At 45.7% G+C, this 16,221-nt stretch overlaps 1 protein-coding gene across 2 annotated transcripts in view; it reads right to left on the reverse strand.

Moving 5' to 3' along the window:
- dock10 (dedicator of cytokinesis 10) overlaps positions 1-14,522 on the reverse strand; it is a 136,089-nt gene extending 121,567 nt beyond the window's left edge. For both annotated transcript variants that reach the window (XM_076282758.1, XM_076282756.1), the window contains exon 1: positions 14,194-14,522. In XM_076282758.1, coding sequence (XP_076138873.1) covers positions 14,194-14,301 — 108 coding nt within the window. In that variant the 5' untranslated portion in view covers positions 14,302-14,522. The remainder of the gene's footprint in view (positions 1-14,193) is intronic.
- Between the last annotated feature and the right edge of the window lie 1,699 nt (positions 14,523-16,221).

Genomic DNA, 16,221 nt, shown 5'->3' on the forward strand with positions numbered 1-16,221 from the left:
GGCTTGCAAAATGTACCATGACACATACACATTCACACTCGCACACAGACATGGCTGTAAGGTATGATGATGGTGATGCATAACACATCATGGAACACACACACACACACTCACGCACACACATACTTACAGAAACACACACAGACGCACACACACAGCCTCAAGACCCAGACATGGCAGAGCATCAGTCCCTGCAGGCTTGTCTGTCTGTCTGTCTGTGTATCTGTCTGGCCTAAGTGCCTTTGCTCCAGTGCCAAGCCGTCTAAACGATGCCCATCTCAACACAGCTCACCACCTCTGCCTCGCAGCACTTAGTCTAACCCGGATGCCAGCCAAGTCCGCAACACCCCTGGCCCAGACGTGGCCCAGAGGGAGTGAACTGACTCACAGTTCATTTGATGGGCTCAGTCACTGCAATCACAGCGTGCTTAGAATAGCTGTTCTGCAAAAAAGTGCAGGATGTGAATGAGTGTGTCATAGAGCAAGAAAGAGAGAGAGATAGAGAGAGAGATAGAGAGAGAGAGGGAGGAAGAGAGGTTTGAAGAGAGAGGAAGGGTGTCTGAGAGAAAGAAAGAAAGAGAGAGAGAGATGTAAAGAGAGAGGAAAGATGAGTGTGAGTGAAAGAAAGAAAGAGAGATAATTGAAGAGAGAGAAGATGGAGAGAGTCAAAAAGAAGAGCAAGTGAACAAGTGTGCAAGTGCATGTTTGTGTACTTGTGTGAGTGTAGACTAGAGTGTGACAGACAGCAAGAGCACTGCCGTGTGTGTGTGTGTGTGTGTGTCGGCCTGGTAGGCTGCTGGAACTGAAGCTGGAGCTGCTCTCCTCTCATTTAACACGACAGGGGAAGAGGAGTACACTGGCTGATACTTCGCAGTGGCTTTGTGTGTGTGTGTGTGTGTGTGTGTGTGTGTGTGTGTGTGTGTGTGTGTGCGTGTTTGTTCGTGTGTGTGTGTACGTGTCTCTGTGTGTGTTTTTGTTTGTGTCAAGGAACTGAAGAAACCCTCCACAGTTACACACAATTATACACAAAAGACATTTGAATGTGGAGTGTGTGTGTGTGTGTGTGGAGGGGGCCTGTTCTGTACCATACACAAACACTCGCCTCTTGACTGTTGGCATGGTGTGCGTGCACACATATGTGTGTGTGTGTGCATTTGTGTGTGTGCTTGTGCACCACTAGCCACTTGAGTGTTGGCGTGGTGTCGTATTCCTGATGGAGAACTCCCAATATAAAATATTCACTTGCCACAATCACACAAAAATGTGTGTGTGGGCAGAGCCTTCCTAAACATCCTGCTCTGGGCTGTGATAGCAATGATGATGACCTGCTATACTTTTCCCTGAGAGAATACACTGTTTGTATTCCTCCTCTCTCTTTCTCTCTCTCTCTCTGTCGCCCTATGATTCTCTCTCTTTTCCTTTCTGACTCTTCCTCTCTCACTCATTCTCCTTGACTCTCTCTCTCTGCCTCGCTCTCTCTCTCTCACTCTCTCTTTCTCTCTGTCACCCTCTCTCCCTATGACTCTCTCTGTTCCTTTCTCTCTCTTCCTCCATGTCTCTTTCTCTCACACACACACACACACACACACTGTCTCCGTCTCTCTCTTGTGGCTGGCCTAGTCTTTAGTGCTTCATCTGATCACCTGTAATCTCCGGGGGGGGATTAGCCCGAGGCCTTCCCCCCACTCAGCCTCTCCTCCCTGGGCCGCTGCGTTCCGTCCTTCCCTTCCCTGCCCATTCACCCACCCACTCAACCAGCCAGCCGACGGCAGCCGGCCCGGATTAAACCCTGAGAGGATGAACTCAATCAGATCCTCGTCTGTCTGTCTGTCTGTCGGTCCCGCCGACGGTTCAGATCTCACAAACACACCCCAGCATTACTGGGTCACCCGCCAAGAGAAAGTGAGAGAGAGAGAGTGGGACAGTGTGTGTGTGTGTGCATGTGTGTCTGTGTGTGTGTGTGTGCGTGTAGGTGCGAGTGTGAGTGTGTGTCAGAGAGGGAGAGAGTAGAAGAGTGTGTGTGTGTGTGTGTGTGTGTGTGTGTGCATGTGTTCACTCAGTCTCAGCACATGAGACAGCAAGGATTTCCCTGAACTTCAGTCGAGTCTTCCTTGAGTCTGTTGTTTACATGGCCAGTGGTGTGCCGTGGTCACCAGTGCTGTGGTGACAGGATTGTGGATAGACAGCGGAATGGCCTCAACACAGACAGACGAGAGAGAGAGAGAGAGAGAGAGAGAGACAGAGAGAAGACAAGAGAGGGACACATGAAAAGAGAAATATCAACAGAAAGTGAGGGAGAGAGAGAGACAGACAGAGACATGTTTCAGAGCCAGAGAGAGCCCTCCACAACACCCCCATAGAACACTCGTACATGGTGTGACCCTGGGTGACCTGCTTATGTGTGATGTTGGACTTTCCCATGTGGTTTCAGAGTTGGGGGGAGGAGGCAGAGGAGAGAGGGATGAGGGGAAATAGGGTGAAATGGAGAGAGTAAGAGATAGACAGACTGAATAGATGGAGTGAAAGAAACAAGAGGAAGAGAGAGGAAAAAAGAGATGGGGATAAAAGCAAGGGAGCAAATCGAAGGGAGAGAGGGGAAATCAGGATTTTGGTGTGTGTGTGTGTGTGCACGAGTGTGTGTGTGTGTGTGTACTAGTGTGTGTGTGTGTGTGTGTGTGTATGTGCACACGAGTGTGTGTGTGTGTGTGTGTGTGTGTGTGTGTGTGTGTGTGTGTGTGTGTGCATGCGCATACAAAGCTACAACACACAGACAGAAGATAACAGAGTTTAAATCAAGGGTCATTTCTGTGTCTGAAGGGTCATTTTTAGGTATCTGAAGGAAACATTTGATGCATTACATCATTACATATTATCATCTTATTTTCGACAGCCCGCTTCATGTGTGAATTCAGTTGTGGTGCCTGAGTGGCACGCTTTTAGCCCTGAGATAAAGAGACACAGAGAAGGGAAGAGAAGAGGGGCAGAGAAGGAGGAGAGGAAAGAGAGTGATGAAAGGAGGAGAGAAAAAAGAGTGATGGAAGGAGGAGAGAAAAGAGAGTGATGAAAGGAGAGAAAAGACAGTGATAGATGGAGGAGAGGAAAGAGAGTGATGGAAGGAGGAGAGAAAAGAGAGTGATGGAAGGAGGAGAAGAAAGAGAGTGATGGAAGGAGGAGAGAAAAGAGAGTGATGGAAGGAGAGGAAAGAGTGATAGAAGGAGGAAAGGAGAGTGATGGAAAGAGGAGAGAAAAGAGTGATGGAAGGAGGAGAGGAAAGAGAGTGATGGAAGGAGGAGAGAAAAGAGTGATGGAAGGAGGAGAGGAAAGAGAGTGATGGAAGGAGGAGAGTGATGGAAGGAGGAGAGGAAAGAAAGTGATGGAAGGAGGAGAGGAAAGAGAGTGATGGTGTCTGCTAACAAGCCCTCTTTTGTCCCTTCATTCAGATTTTTACTGTTCTTTCTGATGCAGCATTTCTCATGTCAATAAAGCATGTTTGGATAACAGCAATATAATGGGCTGAAAGATGTGTTGATAAAGAAGTGATAGAGGAAGAATGATGGGAGGAAGGAAGGACAGAACGAGAGAAGGAAGCATGCATGAGCGGAAAAAAAAGATGAGAAAGAACAAGAGGGAGCATTCCAGCAGTGGAGCCCCGTCCCACCCCCCACCCCCCATCACCCACAACAAAACACTAAATATAACCACAAAGAGTGACCTCTGAACTCTCAACTCTGACCCCAGGCCTCTTTCACAGAGCCCTCTTGGGGAGGGGGGGCACTTGGGGCGTACAGATGTGCCTCGTTTCGCAAGAGAGGGGTAGATAAATGCAAAGTGTGCGCACACACACACACACACGCGCAATGATGCACACATTGACAGACACATGCACACATACACATATAAACAATCTCTCCCACACACACACATGCACATATGCAATGATGCACACACTGGCACACAGACACAAAAACAGCAATACACACACACACACAGAGTCGGCAGAGAAATGCAAAACTCCATTCATGAACAGAGTGAGAGTGGGAGAGAGTGAAAAAGACACGGAACGAAGGAGAGAGAGAGAAAGAGGGAGAGAGAGAGAGAGAGAGAGAGAGAGGGAGTGTTGCTTCAGGGGATGGGGGAAGGGTCAGTCTGACTATGAGCAGACATGCCAACAAGAAAGAGAAACAGAACTAACTGAATGAATCCCATTCTGTTCTAACAGCGTGCTGATGCTGCCGCTCCCCAGTCCAGCACCAGTGCATGATGGGATTCCTTACTTCCCAGTCCAGCCCCAGTGCACGATGGGATTCCACACTCCCCAGTCCAGTACCAGTGCATGATGGGATTCCACACTCCCCAGTCCAGCACCAGTGTATGATGGGATTCCACATTCCCCAGTCCAGCCCCAGTGCATGATGGAAATCCACACTTCTCAGTCCAGCCCCAGTGCATGATGGGCTTCCATACTCATCCCATCTCCTCCCGGACACTGCAGCACTACCGACGACCTCAGAGGCCTCAATGGCTTGGGGTCACTTTGCCAAAGGTCACTCACTCGCCCACTCACTCACTCAATCACCCTCTCACTCATCCACTCATTCAGTCCCCCAGAGGTCAGGATCTCATTGGATGCCCCCTCACAGGCACGCAGGGCTGGCCGGCTGGGAAAGAGGCCAGGGTAGGGGGGTGGGTAGAGGTGATAGCATGTGACACATGGACATACACACACACACATCTACACACACATAAATACACACACACACACACACACACACACACATACATAAACATAAACACACACACACACACACAGAGGGAGGCCATGGGCACCCTGGCATTGGGGCCTCTCACTCGGGTGGCACAGATAAATTCTGGTGACATGCGAGCAGTGCATGCTGGGTAATTTCTCACTTGTTTAGGTTATAATAACTGTCACATAACCACATATACTGTACATAAGGTCATATAGTGATGAGGTGCAATGTCAGGCATCTGCTGAAAAGACAATGTGATATGAATGGCTTGTGTTGTCATAGTAATACAGTAACCTCCACACATCCAAGAGTGCAAAGTACAAGGAAGGCATCCAGAGAGCGATCACCCATGAGGCCTGATTCTGCTGGCCTGGTTTGCTCTGCTGAGGCCAAGCCTACAGCAGACAACCACCGACCACAGAATACACACACACACACACACCAACACACACACAGATCAACACACACACAGATCAACACACACACAGACAACCTCTTTCAGTACTGCTGTAAAGTCCCACAGACCTGCTCCAACCAGCCTCAATCACACGCGTGCGAGCGCACACACACCCACATTCCCACACTGCAGACTATCCAGCCTCTCTTACAGACTGTCTCCCTCATCTACATCTTGCAGCCAAGTCAGCTGCTAGCTAGAGGCAGCATACTGACATACTGGTGTGCTGATGCTAGCACTGAAACTACCCATGCCCTATTCAGACCAACACTGAAACAATGCTATACTGATGCTAGCGCTGAAACTACCCATGCCCTATTCAGACCAACACTGAAACAATGCTATACTGATGCTAGCACCGAAATTAACCATGCCCTATTCAGACCAACACTGAAACAATGCTATACTAATGCTAGCGCTGAAATTAACCATGCCTATTCTTGAATTTTCCCTAGGGATCAATAAAGTATATCTATCTATCTATTCAGACCAACACTGAAACAATGCTATACTGATGCTAGCACTGAAACTACCCATGCCCTATTCAGACCAACACTGAAACAATGCTATACTGATGCTAGCACTGAAACTACCCATGCCCTATTCCAGGGGTCGGGAACCTTTTTTGCCTGGAGAGCCACTTTTACCATTTTTTTTTTTTTTAATCTCAGAAGAGCCACATAAAGACGGTTACAAGAAAAAGTTTAGATATTTAACGTACATTTACTTTCATTCAACAGAGGATTTTTAAATACATGTTCTACTAGTTTTAAAAGTAATGTGCAAGTAACTTGAAATGTAAAGTGGAATGACAGAAGTATAGGCCTTAGGCTTCCCATGTAGGCTAAACACCACCCCCTATTTTCCCAGTGTTCTTTTGGTATGCAAAGTAACCTCATAGTTAACAACATAACACTCAATTTTCATGACATGACATGTCATTGGCGAAATTGAACAGTAGGCCTACTGTACCAGAGATTAGATTTGGTGATGGCCTTGGAGTCTGGCTGGCTCATATTCAGTGAGGTGAAGTTTCATGCAAGAATTGAGGCTGTCATCATTTAAGGGCAACTCCATGCAAAACTGTCATATATCCATGTGACAGTTTTGCGCGGAATTGCCCTTAAAGGGGTGGTTCAGGATTTTGGACATAAGACCTCATTTCCAAGTAAGCAAGTGTGATATTTATCAGTGGAGACCGTTTTCAACACGTTTCATCCAGTCCTTCTAATTGCAGAGTTCGCAGGTGCTAGGCTAGCGCAAGTCAACGGTATGTGCTAGCCTGCCACTAAAGACAGTCTTACCCACTCTAAACTACACCTGAGGCAAATTCCAGACAATCGATGTAAATGTCTGTGTTGATAGAATAGTGTAAGAAATACAACTACCCTTGCATCGCGTTGCAATAGTTATACTTTGGTCCCTGAAGTTGTTAGTAGTCATTTTGCAACTCAGCGGCGGACTGCTATTACCAAGGCTACTACTAGGTATCCCCATTGGAGTGCGCTTTATTGTTTACTTTTCGGCGCAGTACTACTAACCGGAGAAGTATAATTCCGCCGCTGCTAAGAAACTAGTCCATCAAAATGTAATGCGATCTTTGAAATGCTGGATAGAATAACGTTAGAAATAACACTATCAATACAGACATTTACATCGATAGTCTGGCGTTATAATTTGTTTGCCTCGGGTGTACTTTGGAGTGGGTAAGACTGTTTTTAGTGGCAGGCTAGCACATACCGTTGACTTGCGCTAGCCTAGCACCTGCGAACTCTGCAATTAGAAGGACTGAATGAAACGTGTTGAAAACGGTCTCCACTGATAAAAATCACACTTGCTTACTTGGAAATGAGGTCCTATGTCCAAAATCCTGAACCACCCCTTTAAACGTGAGCGCAGTGTGCAGTGTGCGATATATAACGCGCAGTTCATTTCGCGTTTTCAGAATCAGTCTTCGGATGGAAACTTTCCCATTTCAGCCCGCTTGTGTTCGCGCTCGCAAGCTGTGGTCACTGACGTTTCCTTTTTGACATTTTCCTTATCTAGCCTACAGCAAGCGCACACATAAACAATAACAATTAAAGTGTTCTCGTTTTTTCTCTTCGCCATTTTCTTTGTTTTGGATACAACCGTTAGCTAGCTGAATTTTTAAGTAAAGCATCAGCGGGTGGAATGTTATCTCGGCACAGCATTGTCCAATAAAAAAAACGCGTTTTTCATATCTGTACAGTAGCCTACATCGACGTAACCGTGAACTTCAGCGGTAGAGAACAGATATGGGATGGATTAAACTATGTGAACATATATTATATTTCGAACACTATTTTAACATTTTGATTTCAGTAGGTCCATTTTTTATTTAATACAGTAGCAAAATTATTCATGACTTATTGAGTAAACAAATGGCAGGTTTGTCCGAGAGCCAGATGCAGTTCCCAAAAGAGCCACATGTGGCTCGCGAGCCATAGGTTCCCGACCCCTGCCCTATTCAGACCAACACTGAAACAATGCTATACTGATGCTAGCGCTGATTAACATGAAAAACACTGGCATGGTTTCAACTCAAGCTAACAGTCTGTTTGATCTTTATCTCCACAGGGACACAGCATGCAAACATGTCATCACGCCAACTCACAGCAACTATTCCTATCAACGAGTAGAAAAATGCAAAACTCACTCACTCACTCACAAGCACGCACGCACACACACACACACACACACACACACACACACACAAACAAACACACACACACACACAGTCACACAAGCATACACAGGCATGCACACCAACTCAAAGCATCTATTCCTGACAACATGCGTGTGAGTCCATGAGGAAAACTAGCTTCAGAGTCAGTCTCGCCCAAACATACAGCGCTATTTGCATACTCCCACATTAACACTCTACAGTCTGTGTGTGTGTGTGTGTGTGTGTGTGTGTGTGTGAAAAATATGAGAATCCTGACTAGGACACAGAAATATGAGAATCCTGATTAGGCAAATCTATTACTAATCATAGATTGTGTGTGTTTCACATTTGCTTCTAATGCTCCCCAATGTGATGCTTCAGTCCCATGATCAGACCAACACTATGATTGTGTTTGACATGATCTAACCGGAATGGGTTGCGGTTGCAGAAAGATTATAAGCCTCTTCTTCCTCTCTAACTGGCTTGCTAAGAGATTACATGATCCACCATGATGCAGCTCTAGATCTGTTTTCTAATAACGTTAGAGGCGATGGCAGGCTTACAGCCTGTGACATGCAGGCAGAGGATCTGTCATTCTCAGAACTACCATTATATCAGTCATAGCCAACCACATGTTCCATCAGATAACAGAGACACACACACACACACACACACACACGCAGTGCATCTCACAGCTGTAAAGAGTCCAAAAGGTTCTTCCTCATACTCATCCATATGGAGAACACACAATACAGCAAGGCAACCTAGAATTACTACTACATCTGAAAATGACCACACACACACACACACACACACACACACCTCAGAAGAAACAAATGGAGGGAATTAATCAAACACAGGGCGAGATCTACTAGGAATTAACTAGCTCCCCCCCCTCTCTCTGTGTGTGTGTGTGTGTGTGTGTGTGTGTGTGTATTTGTGCATGTGCAAAGATGCATGAGTGTGGTTGTGTATGTGTGTGCATACATGCGTGAATGTGTGTGTGTGTGTGTGTGTGTGTGGCTCGCATGAATGCATTATGACTCGTTAGAATTCCTCTCACACCCTGCCTCAAGACGTTGGAGGACCAGGAGTGGGTGGAGGACCCACTGTTATCACACACACACACACACAGAATGCATGATTACTATGCATGTTCACACACATGTTCCACTCTGTCTACAAACACCCTCCACACACACACACACGTATATGCCTACATACACACCAATAAAGTCCAGAAGCACAGCAATCCATTGCCAGGTGTGCAAACAAATGTAATGGCAGCACCCAGATGTGCACAACACACACACACACACACACATGCACACACGCACACATACTGTACACACACAGCTACACAAGTGGGAATCAGCACGCACAAGCACACACACACACACGTGCACGCACGCACACATACTGTACACACATACACAGTGGTGGAACAGAACCAGGGTAGCAGTCCATCACTGGGACAGCTCTGACTGCTCAGAGTACAGCAGTACAGCAGGAGGGCATACTGCTTTTGGCACCCTCACACACACACACACACACACACAGGCTAGGTCTGCCTTTAGCTGTGCCCGAATGTGGATGCCAACCTGTCAAGAACACTCACCACCACACAGACTGAGAGGTCTGACACACACACACACACACATACACACAGACAAAAAGAGAGAATGAGAGATTGAGAGAGCCAGCACATACCCACAAACAGAGAAAAATCATCTAACACAGTGATGTATTCCTACTTCAAATTTTCAGGTGTAGCAACCTACTTGTGTTTACTGCTAAGATGATGTCTAACATGACCTGTCACATAAACATTGTCTATCTATATCCATGGCAATGACTGACAAACAAATAAAGGTCCAATGTTAGATCTGATAAGGTAGCAATTTAAATGAGCAATTTCTTTTCTTTTTAAACACAATCTCTGCGACCCACACAGGGGTGCGTTTCCCAAAACCATAGTTGCTAACCTGTTAACTTAGTTGGTTGGCAATGGGAAATTGCATTGCAACCATCAAAGTTGCTAACTTAGTTAGCAAATATGGTTTTGGGAACGCACCCCAGAACGGTTCCGCGACCCACTTTTGGGTCCAGACCCACCAGTTAACAAACACTGATCTAACAAACACATAGATTAGAGAGGGTGAGGGATGAATTAAACAGACAATCCATCCAGGTGTCTGTATGGACACTGCATTAATTTTACACAGGGGTTCTTCCTACAGTCTTCAGAACCCTAACAGTTCTTGTAAGAGCTCAGCTGGAGTACAGTAAAACAGATGACTGAACCTTTCATGCCAAACAGAGTTCTGACAGAGATCCTTCATCAAAGTGGGACTTGTGGCGGTTTGGTAAAGATCCTTAAAGCGTTTAATCAAAGAATGCTTTTTTTTGAGATGCAGAGAAGCAAACTGTGTTTTCAGTCTGCGTGCAGGACTCCGAAAAAAAGACTACAAGGTGAACTGCATCAAGTTTCAGAAAAGCTATTGATGCTAGACACAGAGCAGAAGTGCATTTGAATGAGCCAAACAGATGTGAATGTTGAAGGCCAACACATTTTCTTTGAACTTTTAAATTGTAATGTTTTATTGTAAACATTCCAAATTGTTTAAATGAAATGTTAACCCTTGTTCCAACATTGCCAGTTTGCCAATCTCCTCAGACTGTTTGTCTGAGTGTTTGCAAACTCAACAAAGAGATGTTTTTCACGACCTTTCGCCTTTGTTCGCAATTTTGAAGGAGTCTCATCTATCCCAGACACACACTCCCACTCACGCAGACATACACACATGAACACCCACTCCCACAGACACACACACACACACACACACACACACACACACACACACACAGCATCTGCGTCTATCCCAGACTCTGTGCTGCTGGCTGCTGCTGAGTTGTCAAATTGCAGTACATTTGAGCTGATCTGGAAACGGCCGGGTCCACAGGGATTCTCTGGCTGATCTGGAAACAGCTTCTCTCAGGGTTTCTCTGATTGATCTGGAAACAGCTTCTCTCAGGGTTTCTCTGACTGATCTGGAAACAGCTCTCACAGTTTCTCTGATTGTGCTGCACTGTTCCACCCGCCAACAAAGCCAACCTGAGGACACTTACTATTATGTCTCTCTACATATGTCTCAATATGACTCAAGTGTTCTCTCTCTCTTTTGCACACACACACACACACACACAATGACACACATACATACACACACAACACTAGTACACACCAAAAACACACTCACACACATGTAAATAAACATGTACACTACACACACACACACACACATACGAGAGGCAGTGTCATTGATCTGATTTGCCGTAGGAGGCTTATAGTGCACAGTGGTTAATGTGACCTTATCCCTACAATAATCCTCGCTGGAAACACACAAGGGTTATTCAGGCATAACACGCAAGCGCTCTCTCACACACACACACACACACACACGGAGGCCTTACTGTACTCCACCCAGCTTACATGGCAACAGTAGGGTCTTCCCTCAGCATGTCTTAGTCAGTTATGGCGGTTAATGTAAAGACCAGGCTTGTGGGGGCCAATGGCTGCCACAAACAGGGACAGCATGGCGTCACGTGACATGCTCTTACATTCAGCAGAAGCTGCTCTGCTTCCTGGTACTGCTGCAGGCCCAGTATTCTGGAAAGAATGCGATCGCAAAGACACTGCATTGGGTGAGAAAGAATGTTGCTCAAAAGTGTTTCTGAAATGTCAACAGCATCCATCACACATTTATAAACAATCGTGTAATTCTTTGTATGGTCACAAATTCTTTGGTGATATGAAGAGTTGGTGATTTGGCTGGTCTGACAAAGCATTTCAACTTGACAGTGAGTAGGAGCTATAACCTCCCCAACAACAACAACAACACACAAACCACCCAGATACACACACACACACACACACGCACACACAACCCACCCACCCACACACACACAACACACATCTCTGGCCTCCTCTCTGGCCCTCTAGGACAGACAGGGGTCACTCCCCAGACACACACGGCATCGTTGGGTGGGACAGGCTAAGATCCTCGTCTCCCTTGTCGTGCTTGGGGGGGGGTGCAGACGGGGTTAGTGACACACTTCTGTCAGAGAGCCCCTTCACAGGCACGATAACTGGCCCAGGAATAGACCTCCACTGAGCCAACAGCATGTCTGATAACAGAGGCATGGAGAGAGAGAGAGAGAGAGAGAGGGGAGATGTGAGAGAGAAGAGGGAAACAAAAGATAGAGAGACAGAGGGACAGATAGATGGATCATTTATGACAGAAGCGGAGAGATGGGGAGAGAGGCCGACACATTCAGCTTATTTACCCTTGAAAAAGTCCTTGAAGATGACTGACTGACAGTCCTGTCCAATAAATGGAGAGAAAGATAGATAGGGAGAGTCTGAGCAACAGAGTGAAGGAGAGAGAGGAAGGGAATTGGAAGAGAAAGGGAGGAAGAGAAAAAGAAGAGAGCTCTGTAGATGACTACTAAGCTGCCTGTATCCCCGACACACACACACACACACACTCACACACACACACAAAGGGGAACCCATCTCTAAGCATAGAAAAGCCCTGCAGATAAGCCTGTATTACTGTCTAATTAGCTGTGAGTCAAGAGCGGCTGGAAAGCCTATTCTTCAACAGGCGCTCTCTCTCTCTCGCCCTCTCTCTCTCTCGCCCTTTCTTTCTCTCTCTCGCCCTCTCTCGCCCTTTCTTTCTCTCTCTCGCCCTCTTTCTCTCTCTAGCCCTCTCTCTCAAATTCATAATCCTTTATTGACACGACAAATGGGTCACTTGTATGGCAGATGCAGTTTGCATTGCAATATGCATATATGTTGTGGAGGAAATGACTCTCCCTCTCTCTCTCTACCTCTGTCATAATCATAGATAGCTATGACCTTAATGTACATATGACCGGCCTTCTCCCTCCCTCTCATAGCCAAGATTCTACTGTCTGCACAGTGAGACAACCGGTGGTACTATTTTGTCCTTGTACTGCATAAATCATTTGAATCGCAGCCATTATAAAGGCATGTGACCTTCTTTACGGTGTGACTATGCTGAGATACTAGTCTAGCCTACATAGGAAAGTCGGCTCATGGGTTTGACATGGTGGGTTTAACTATGCATGCAGTGTTGCAGATTATGGGGTCAAAAGGCAAATGGTCATATGGCATTAGACAATATGGATAAGACATGGTTGCACACATAACTTATATTGTGTTGTTTAGTCTCCCGGGTCACCTTGAGCGCAGTGTTCATAGGCTACCGCACAGCCTCAGAGGGGTACACACCACTGCGTAATCCACTTACAGGGAGCGTCCATGCCCCGACGCTCCCCCTGTGTGTGTGTGTGGGGGGGGGGCTGAGTCCTACGTCAGTGAGCGTAAACTAATGGAAGGGGGGCGGGGTAGCGCGCTAAATGTGCGGCATTGGCAAAACGCGTCATGCGGTGCCGTGGTCGGTGGCAGAGACCCGCCGCGATTCTGCGCGGTAATCGCATCCACATGCGATACTCCCGCTGATTTTCACACACAGGCAGCACAACACAGCACACTGCAGCGAACGATAGAAGGCGAGTTTGAATGCAATCCAGTGTGGAATAAGATGAGAAATTCCGACAGAGCCCCGTGATATCCCCCCACCCAGTTCAGTCTGTCTGTTTCGCCTAGACGGGCTCGCTCACGCTGTCGTCTGCGCACGTCACACACAGCATCCTTGCCTCAAGGCATTGAAGGTTATTTCCCGCCGATGAGTAGTAGTACTATGAATTCACTTATTTATTTATATGCCATCAACATGACATACATCTGCAATAGCCGTGCAGACTTCGAAATGGATTATTCGGCGCAATGGACCATTCTCCTCCAGAGTAAAACCCCCCTGGCTACCCATTCACAAATGCAGTTCTGCTCAGATGTATTTTCTGCAACCAATTGTTTCACATTAGCGCTTTAAACCAATGAAACAACAAGCCAGGACATAACTGAAGTAGTGATACCATATACATCAAGTGACAGGGAAGCAGACAGGGAGAAATCAATCAGCATGTAGCGTTTTATGTTGCGGTCATCAATGAATGACATAAATAAACGTCAAGTTCGCCGGGCAATGGTCGTTCATACTGGTGCCATTCTCAATAGCATGGGTGGACAAACGAAGCCGACATAACCCTGAGAAATAATCGCATTTGTACAAAGCAAATCTGCATGGTAAACGAGGCAAATTCTTTATGTCCCGAATAGGTGTATAGGTTTGTTTTTCTCAACGACTCACCACAATTGTCGAGTGTCTGACAGCATTTGATGCCGTTTGCCTGATCTCCGCTGCGCTCCCCGGCTTCAGTAGGTTCTTGGTGAATCTCCGGGTCGATTCTGCTGCCATTTCTTCATCGGTAACCTTTCCTTGGGGGGCAATGCCTTTTTCCTCTCCTCACCTAGCGTCTCCTTTCTCTGCGTCTTGAGAAAACAAGAGTGAAAACTGGATAACAAATGCGCGTTGTTATCCTTGGCGCGATGGTGTGAATGTGTGTCTGTCTGTCTGCCTGCCTGCCTCGCTTTCACTGTCTGTGCGCTGAAGCACAGCTTCTGAGCTCCCACAATGTGATGTTAGCCAGCAGCAGCAGTACCGAGGCGCGATGGTCAGAGGAAGCGGAACTAAAGCCCCTTTCTACCCCTCCAACCCACCAGTATGTCCAGTGTTGCCATCGACCAAACACCCCCAAGACTGCGAGCGTACGGGAATCGGGCCAAAGAGTCAAACGTTGTTGGACAGTTTTCATTAGAGAGTTTGGGGAAACTCTGCTGACAAAATGCATTTGCAGTAACTTTTAATTCGGCTTGACAGGGACGGTTTCCATTTTACGCAACCGCATAGTTTGTTATAAGCTTTTAAATGATTGTATAAAATGGATCCAATTAACCATATTGTTTGGCTGCATGAGACCCATAAATGTTTTTGAGTCTCTGTATGCAAGACTTCTGTCTGAATTTGACGGTCTGAAAAAGTAGTCTCTTATCGCTCCCGTGTGGCACATTGGTGTATTGCTACTATAATTGCCGTAAATCCACCAATAGACACTAAATTGACCAAACGCATCGCATCTCTCACAGACCAGTTCTAATTTATAGTGTGCTGTCAGCTTTATTGCTGCTCGTTCTGACTCTATTAGCCATAACCTGCAGCCTGTTACAGTCCGAGTCCATGTTTTCAGAGGGTAGACGATCTTAGTCACAAACACTTCAACACTCGGATGCATTTGATCAAAAATATGTCAATTTGTTGTCTTTAATGCAGACAAATTATGTATTTTACATTTAAATGCACACAATAAACCATAGAAGACAGTGAAAATATAGGCCTATATTGAATACCTTAAATACAGCACAGCAGATACATAGGCTAATATTCTAGTAAACAAGGAGACCTATGCACTTTTGGCAAGAGATACACTGCAAAAAAAATAAAATAATAATAATAATAAAAAAGTGTTATGAATCTTATATTAATATTTTAAAAATAATAATATTTTATATTGTTTTTAGTATAAGGAGAATTACCAAGCGCTCTCTCGTTACATCATTTTGACTCAATTTTATTAGAGTTTGACTTATTTTAAGGATTCTTATCAAGACAAATTTACTCAACGCACTGGCAGACAAATCTGCATGTTTTCATGATGAAACTTTTTAAAATAAGTCAAACAATTTTACAAAAAAAGCTCTAGGTAAGTTTCTTTATACTGAAAACAATACCAGCTGATTTTATCTTTATATAAGATTAATGTTACTTTGTTACATATTATAAGCAGTTCTGTAGCGTGCAAGATGCCTTCAATGTTGAAGGGTCAGTTGGTCCACCTGATTCCGTTGCAGCAGAAATACTCGTTGCCAAACACTCCATTGCGGAGTGTACTATTGCAATATGAGAATCATTTTCAGAATACTGGTCATTGTTTATAACGGATTGTTTTCCTTACTGTGGTGTGATGTTAGCCTGAGTGTACCCAAACAAATCTGTGGGCCCATTTCAAATCTGGTCCATTGGTATGTCTGGTGTCGCTCCCATTCAAGCTGATTTCTGCATCATCAAAACCCCAGGAACCAATCACTACTGCTTATCCAGAATGGGGTGGGCTTTATGTGATGACAGACAGAGGAGTACGGTCAACAGTGTTGAACACTACCGATGGATGCCCTGATGCTGTCAGTCTTACCAAATCTTTTTGGAACAACTCTTTAGAATTGAGTAAACAACTGCATTTAAAACCTTTATTTGCAAAGATGTATTTGCTGTACTTCGGAA

The sequence above is a fragment of the Alosa pseudoharengus genome, unplaced genomic scaffold (assembly GCF_046254945.1).
Source record: "Alosa pseudoharengus isolate Yale_2024_CS ecotype anadromous, Long Island Sound unplaced genomic scaffold, YU_APseudo_1.1 YU_APseudo_1.1_scf_13, whole genome shotgun sequence".
Taxonomy (NCBI): Eukaryota; Metazoa; Chordata; class Actinopteri; order Clupeiformes; family Clupeidae; genus Alosa; species Alosa pseudoharengus.